This window comes from Priapulus caudatus, unplaced genomic scaffold (genome assembly GCF_000485595.1).
Source record: "Priapulus caudatus unplaced genomic scaffold, Priapulus_caudatus-5.0.1 Scaffold1076, whole genome shotgun sequence".
Classification (NCBI taxonomy): Eukaryota; Metazoa; Priapulida; class Priapulimorpha; order Priapulimorphida; family Priapulidae; genus Priapulus; species Priapulus caudatus.
The window spans coordinates 96,673-104,156 of record NW_014578137.1 but is presented as its reverse complement, the minus strand read 5'-3'; the positions used below and the strand labels follow the sequence as shown (position 1 = coordinate 104,156).

Here is a 7,484-nt window from a genome sequence, read left to right as displayed (position 1 = left end):
TAGCAGTCATAGAGTATTTTTCAGGCCAGCCATGTAGGATCACATCCTGTAGTACCTTCAGAGTCTCATCCTTCGCTGTCTCCCGTTGGATCTCTTGTAGACGTGCATCCGTGATTGGAATGTCTTGAGCCATGTTTATGGTCTCGTAGTCAGAGAGTTCTGATCCTTCCAGTTGAGCATCTTTGTCTACCAAGAAAGCGCGACTGAGAGTGTCCGCTAGGTACATTGACTTTCCAGGGTGATACATTACTGTGTACGTGTACCTCTGTAAACGTAGCAGCATTCGCTGTAAACGCTTCGGAGCGGAGTGAAGAGACTTCTTAGCGATCATTTCGAGAGGTTTGTGATCACTCTGGACGGTGACCTGCCTACCGTACGTGTAGTGGTGAAATCTCTCGAGTCCGAACACCACTGCAAGGAGTTCTTTCTCTATTTGCGCATAGCGCGTTTCTACATCTGTGAGTGCTCGACTTGCGAATGCAACCGGTTGACCATTTTGAAGGAGAGCGGCTCCAAGTCCTTTTTCCGATGCATCACATTGTAGAGTCACTTCTTCCTTTGCATTAAAGTAACGCAGTACTGGTTGCGAAGTCACCAGTCGTTTTATCTCGCGCACCGCATTTGAGTGTGTTTCCAGCCAGCACCACTCCATGTCTTGCTGTGTCAGCTTCCTTAGTGGTTCACAATGGTCACTCAGTCCAGGTAAGAACTTACTCAGGTACGTCACAAATCCAATGAATCGACGCACGCCAGCAACATCAGTCGGTTCCGGCATCTCTGTGACTGCTTTCACTTTCGCCGGATCTGGCTTGAGACCTTTAGCTGTGATTAGGTGACCAATGAAGCGAACTTCTTTGTGTCGAAGTCGGAGTTTGCCCTTTTTGAGCTTCAACCCAATCGCACGACAGCTTTCCAGTAGATTCCTTAGTTTAACGTCATGATCTGCGATGGCTTCCTTCTCAGAGTCCCCTTCGCCATAGACCAAGATGTCGTCCACAATACTGTGCAAGCCAGGCAGATCCTCAACAGCCTGGTCCTGCCTTCGCTGGTATTCTTATGGCGCTGATGAGATACCAAACGGCAACCGAAGCCAGCAATACCTCCCAAATGGAGTGTTAAATGTAGTGAGTAGCGAGCTCTCTTTGTCTAGTTCTACGTGCCAGAATCCATTCTTTGCGTCCAATACGCTGAACACTTTGGCTTTGTGTAAGCTCGGCAAGATTCTACAGGTTTATGATAAATACATATCATTATGCTATTTCAACTATGACGTCAAAATGCTGAAATTTAATACGATGCAGTTTCCATTAGTTTCCACATTTTCACCATTTACTCTAGATCTATAGTTAAACGATGTGGGTCCTGTGGTCAGGTGTAAACCAAACCCCACCAGGAATTTGTGGGGGTTCCACCAGGAATCTCTCAGTTGTTAGTTTATTTCTAAAATGGAATCACGAATCACGTCAAGATAAAAATCACCACTCCCAGTAAAAAACATTTTCACACTTCCTGTAAGATTTATGGTATATTATCTGTATGATGGTACATCATAATTACTTATAACATTATTTACTAATTTTAACATAATACTTATTTGTAACATTTTCTTTTACAATGAAAATATAACACCTATCTCATCTTTTTATCACGATGACAAAAACAGGTAAAAACATAGAAAATACATAGGTGTTATAATCCTTACATATCACATTTCGTTAATCTTACTGCATGTCTTAAATCTCAAGGTAATGTTCACGAAGCATGTATTAGAGTACTATATCACCCCTTTCTATACATCGCTTAAAATGGAACAATTTTATTCAACACAATTAAGGATACAATGAAGCTTATATGTGAAATTTTATCGATTTTTCACTTTCATTCTTATTCGATGGCTAACACTAGGTGCCACATCTGTTCATACATATTTCTCCATATAACAATGCATGTGAACTTTCTGAGAGTTTTGATTGCCCGCATACATGTGTAGTGAGCCGCGGCTGACGTCACTGATGACGTCAGAGACATGATACAACCAGCATTTTCATGGTATTCACTATACCAGTATCCATCAACATCAACCCTTCTATAGCTGTCATCTGCCAGTGATAGTCAAAATTACTGCCCGGTCAAAAATAGCATTTACATCTCGTTACATAGCCTTACATAAAGGCCCAGGTTTGTTGACACGTAGCTTAGAGATGTCATGCAGTACACATCGTTCGCGCATTTCACATGAAATTGCGATGGTAACCACGTATTTTCTCATAATTTCTCAAGGTGCACAGAACATTTGATTAATTTAGTGGTTTCAGTTAGTCATGGATATGTCGCAGTAAGTACTAAGTTACTAACAGTAGATATTTCACATACTAAACAAAAATAAAAATAAAATACGTTCACCCATTTTTCACACAGGTCGATCATAGTGAAAAGTAGAAATACGCTGATTTCTCCATTTCGATTTCTGCCATAATAGCCGATGTATAAATAGATATTTCTCTGCCATTGCAAATCAGAATATATTAATTTTACACTCATTTTAATGGCAACACATTGCTATAAAAAACATGTCAGGGTTTGATATCACGTGCCAGCTTTTATGAGCTATTGTTCTTTGCATAAATATCCAATCTGAACATACAACTTGAATTTTAGGCAGTTTTCTTCATTTTTTGCGGTCCTTTCCGGACGTGCGTTTTTGGTTCATACTGTGCTTGACTTGTGGCGAGAGTTTTGCTTTCTCACACTTTGTGGTAATTGGAAAATATCCAAAATACCATTTTTACATAAAAATTCAAATTCGGGTTGTCACATAATTAGGTGCTGGAAATTTAATACAAATTTTTGGCCTTAGCATAAAGATACATCTTATCTATAAATTAAACGTGTGATTGATTCGATTCATTTGTCAATAAACGTTTACTCTTTATTAGAGCATTACCCGACAAAAGCTTGGCTGTAGGGAAGTACACTTGCTTACTTGCCAGGATTATCACACGTAACTTTACCACTCTCCAGGAAACCCTGCATAAAAAGCAAAGAATGTCATTACAACAGTTGTAGTACGTGAGCATAGTTCGTCCTTCACATCTGTATTTACAGAAACATATAGCTGTTATAATCAGTATTCTAGAATAATTGTAAGCTATCAAGAGCGTATAAAGAAGGAGAGCGTACAACGGTGAAATGCTGAAACCATGTTGCAGTATAAGTCGAATTAATAAATTTTCCCCGTTTTATTTTGTCAATTCTTTGCAGTATTATTGATCAGCTGTCCTACCTTGCTAATATAAAACAAACCGCTTGTCCCTACGATGACCCTACATGCTGAGATAATGAGCGGTGGAAATATGGTATTTTCGCCAAAAACCGACTCCAGATCAGTCAGTACTGCAACTGTCTCTCGTTTTGTGCACTGTATGTTGCTTCCAGCCGCTGCTGTGTAACGCTGACTCGATACGTTATTACTACAGCGTTACTACATCCGGCCATAGATATATACAATACATATGTTGTATATATCTATAATCCAGCGTAAGGGGCGGGTCATAACCATGGCGATAAATAACAAGACGTTTTTGTGGAGTAATGGCTGTGTCAATGACTAGAAATGCGAGAATAGATAGTAGATTTTAAATTAATAAAAGATAATAAATTTCATTGTCAATGAATGACGGAAACACGCGAGATTTCCCGAAGCTATCGCCAAAACGAGAGACAGTCGCAGTACTGACTGATCTGGAGTCGGTTTTTGGCGAAAATACCAGATTTTCACCGCTCATTATCTCAGGGTAGGGGAATCGTAGGGACAAGCGGTTTGTTTTATATTAGCAAGGTAGGACAGCTGATCAATAATACTGCAAAGAATCGTCAAAATAAAACGGGGAAAGTTTATTAATTTGACTAATACTGCAACATGGTTTCAGCATTTCACCGTTGTACGCTCTTGACGCTATCTATTGACTCAACAACAACACTGTTAATAATCAAGAGGAACTATGCATAACAATTAGCAATCGTAAATTAATTTTGTGCGAAGAACTTTTAATAAATTATTATTCTTACCTTGATCGCAGCTCCAACACCATTAAGATCCAGTAGAAACGTGTCATGTCCAAATATGGAGTTGAGTTCATAATATGTTACCCACTTGTTACCTATACAGAAGAATTTTTAAATAACAAAGTAAAAGAAAATACAAGTTTGTTGAAAATGACACTCTAGTGTACGTATTTAAACCTCACTCACAGCCACTATTCGTTATAACTTATAGCCATTGTATAACAATATTAGTTTCCCCAACATTACCACTATTAATTTAAACAATAACATACTATATATAGAGCCATCTGAATATTAATGTTGGTTGTGAAATAGCAATATTTCTTTCTCTTCTAACCTGCATCTTGCAAAGCCTTAGCGAGCTGACGTTGCTGCCATATTGGGAACAGAATGTCAGTCTGAACACCAAGCACCAGCACTGGACACGTGATCCGCCCAAGACCTTCTGTTAGCGATCCATAGTCTTCAGATACATCAAATAGATCCATTGCCTATCCATCCAGCGGCATGAAACAAAACTGGTGTTACATAATAATACTATATTAACTGCATTGTATAGGCTAGTGTGATTCATAACAACTTGTTTATTTTTTATTACTATTAATATTTTCCCTACTGCTGCTGCTGCCAATGCTGCTGCTCAGTGGCGTAGCCAGGATTTTCTAACAGGGGGGGGGGGCAAAAACAGCAAACTGCACAAAATAGTGGAGGACTTAATATTTTAATGGTTCCTCCGCCTCCCTCTCTCCACACCCTACGCTCCCCCACCTCTCAGCTCTGCAATCTTTGTTTTGGGGGCCATGCGAAAAGGCAACATTTTTGTTCGTTGTTCTTCAAATTTTGAAAATGTAGATCGCAAGAGATGGTATTTGAGGCACTGTTAAGTACATGTACAGCCTTCATTCTGACTACGACAATTCTCTTTTTAGTAGATTATTTTTTTTTTTTTCAACTTTCGAATCAACGTTATGGCCCTCTTTGGCCCCCCCCCCCCACTACGCCACTGCTGCTGCTACTGCTACGACCACCACCGCCGCCGCCACTACTACTACTATTTGTACTATTAAAGGATTTCTTTCGAAATCGTAGCATAAAAATGCATTATCTGGAAAAAATATAGCAAAACATAGGCTCCCCAGATAGCGGATATATGTTACTAATTACACCAACTTGAAAAACACTCTGAATTTATGCTTTTATAGCATGGAAAATTGGAATTGAACACATCCTAACACCATTGCATATTTGATTAAAGCGACAATTAATTTGCAAATGACGCCTTCAAAGTAAGTCCACCTATAGTGCACCAAATTCAAACAAAAGGGCATCTAATTCTATATAGTAACTCGGTACCCGAGATTGGCAAAAAATGGCCGTGGAAATCAAAACAAGTAATCAAAATTCAAATCGTGCATGTTTTCGTGAATATATATACAAAGGTTCTAAAGCATGTTAGCATTACTCTAGACAGTTGCTGTTAGTGTTACACAAGCAATAACGGTGTGTATTGTAAAAAGTAGGGAAAACACGAGACCGCTTGGAAATTATTTTTGAAATCCTGGCTATAATGTGTGATATTACTGTTGTTTTATTAATATATTATATTTATATAGATCTCTCATTCTTTAGGCGAAAACACAAGATATACCTTGGAAATGTATAGTAGGGAATTAGGATCAAACTTGGTGCAGAATTTTTCCCCCTGGTAATCCAAGTAGCTTTCTATCACAAAGTTTGGGCAGAGGCTTGGAGGTTCGGATGAATCTATCCTTTCCCTGCCAAATCTCAAGTCCCATTCAGGTCCACTTCGGTAGGTGATTGTTGCAATCTCTCTGTGGAAAAACAACTTGCTTAGTAAACCTCTTGCAGATGTTAATATTGATATCTTATCCATGAAACAACTGAATATATTGTATATATCACGTATTTCGGTATTATATTGTATTATTAAATTTAATGAGTAAATCATCAAACAAGGTCTCACCAGAACATCCAGTAACACCTATATACAAGGTTCACTCAAGGTAAACCCCAAATGGGTGCTTTATAGACAAGTATCTGCTCCATTAAAATGGTTTCACTGTACAAGTGCCACACAAGGAAAATACCTGAAGCATCCTCTATAGAAAGGTGTACATTTTATTGTTTTATAGAGGTTTTTTACTGTCCACCTGCCACCCAATAGAAACACCAAGTGTTCTTTATAGACAGGTAACCGTTTTATAAAGGCGACTGCTACAACATATTTTACTGCATTTCAATCAACTGAAACTGTTCATCCTGCTTTCCTAATAAATAAAGACGATATATAGCAGTGAGCCTACCTTGCCAGCTTCATTCCCACCTTTGGGTAGTCTTTGTCATAGTAGTGTCCGTAATTCCAGTTGGGATCAGACATGATTGTGCGTCGCTGCAGGTACCGCATTGCAATGGAAGTTGGATGAGACTTTGCACAAGAAGAAATGGTCACAACACTGTTTTGAAAAATGGAAGAGAAAAACCTATTGAAGACAGACAAAAACACTGGAGCTTACTAAAAGGACAAATTCAAGTGTAATTATAAGAGCATAGCATATAAAATGGAACTAGTACCGACTCTGAGAGCATATTTAAATTATATAAAAATCACAAAAGCAATATATACAACTCACTGGTTAACTCGGTCAGGGAAAAGCACTCCACTCATGATACTGGTCATGCCACCAAGCGACGCCCCCACAACTCCATGCAGCTTATCATGGAAATACGGAAAAAATAACGATGTGCCATAAGGAAGTGTATGTAGCGCTTTGCATAACACAACAAGTATGCCAACATGCTAATGCACAATCAGTGTATTTGCTTTCTTCATAAAAGCGAATATCTCAGTTTGTGCATACACTGACAGGCTCAAACTGATGTATGGTGGCCGAGGGCTGCCACTACAATTTTACCTGAGATTTGTATAATATTTTTGTAGCACGCTTTTGCAATATTTATGCGAGCGTGTCGCAGCTTTTGAAAGTTAACTTCCGTTCGACTCGACTTCCACGTCCAAGGCTGCAAAGACTTTCTCTCTGATCTGCCCGCCTTGTATTTTGTTTAATTTGTCTAGATTAACAGGTTCGTCGTGATCTTTGCGAGGTTGTTCGATGATTGAACAACAGAGGAGCTCGGATGAGATGAATTCTCCGCATCGTGAATCATCTTCTCCGTGACTACGTTGATACTCGCCGCTGTCTCGCCACCTTTTACACTATTTTCCATGCGAGGCTGTTTGGTTTCTCCCCCTTGTTGGGGGCAGACTTTCATCATAGTTTTATTTTTTGGTTTTGCCTCGAAGTGGTTCGGTGTTGTGGGCATTTTCTCGCAGCATTCTGTCCACTAGGCAGGACTCTGCTCGTTTTCAGTAAGTTGTAGTTCTGTGTCCACAGTAACAG

General features: G+C 39.2%; 1 protein-coding gene across 1 annotated transcript in view; it reads right to left on the bottom strand.

Annotated features, from left to right (window-relative positions):
* Positions 1 to 1,506: 1,506 nt before the first annotated feature.
* LOC106815269 (probable serine-O-acetyltransferase cys2) overlaps positions 1,507 to 7,484 on the bottom strand; it is a gene marked incomplete at its 5' end in the record, with an annotated part of 18,850 nt that continues 12,872 nt past the window's right edge. The window contains 7 exon segments of the mRNA XM_014819716.1: positions 1,507 to 2,826; positions 2,984 to 3,027; positions 4,069 to 4,160; positions 4,403 to 4,556; positions 5,714 to 5,897; positions 6,390 to 6,539; positions 6,717 to 6,796. Coding sequence (XP_014675202.1) covers positions 2,820 to 2,826; positions 2,984 to 3,027; positions 4,069 to 4,160; positions 4,403 to 4,556; positions 5,714 to 5,897; positions 6,390 to 6,539; positions 6,717 to 6,796 — 711 coding nt within the window.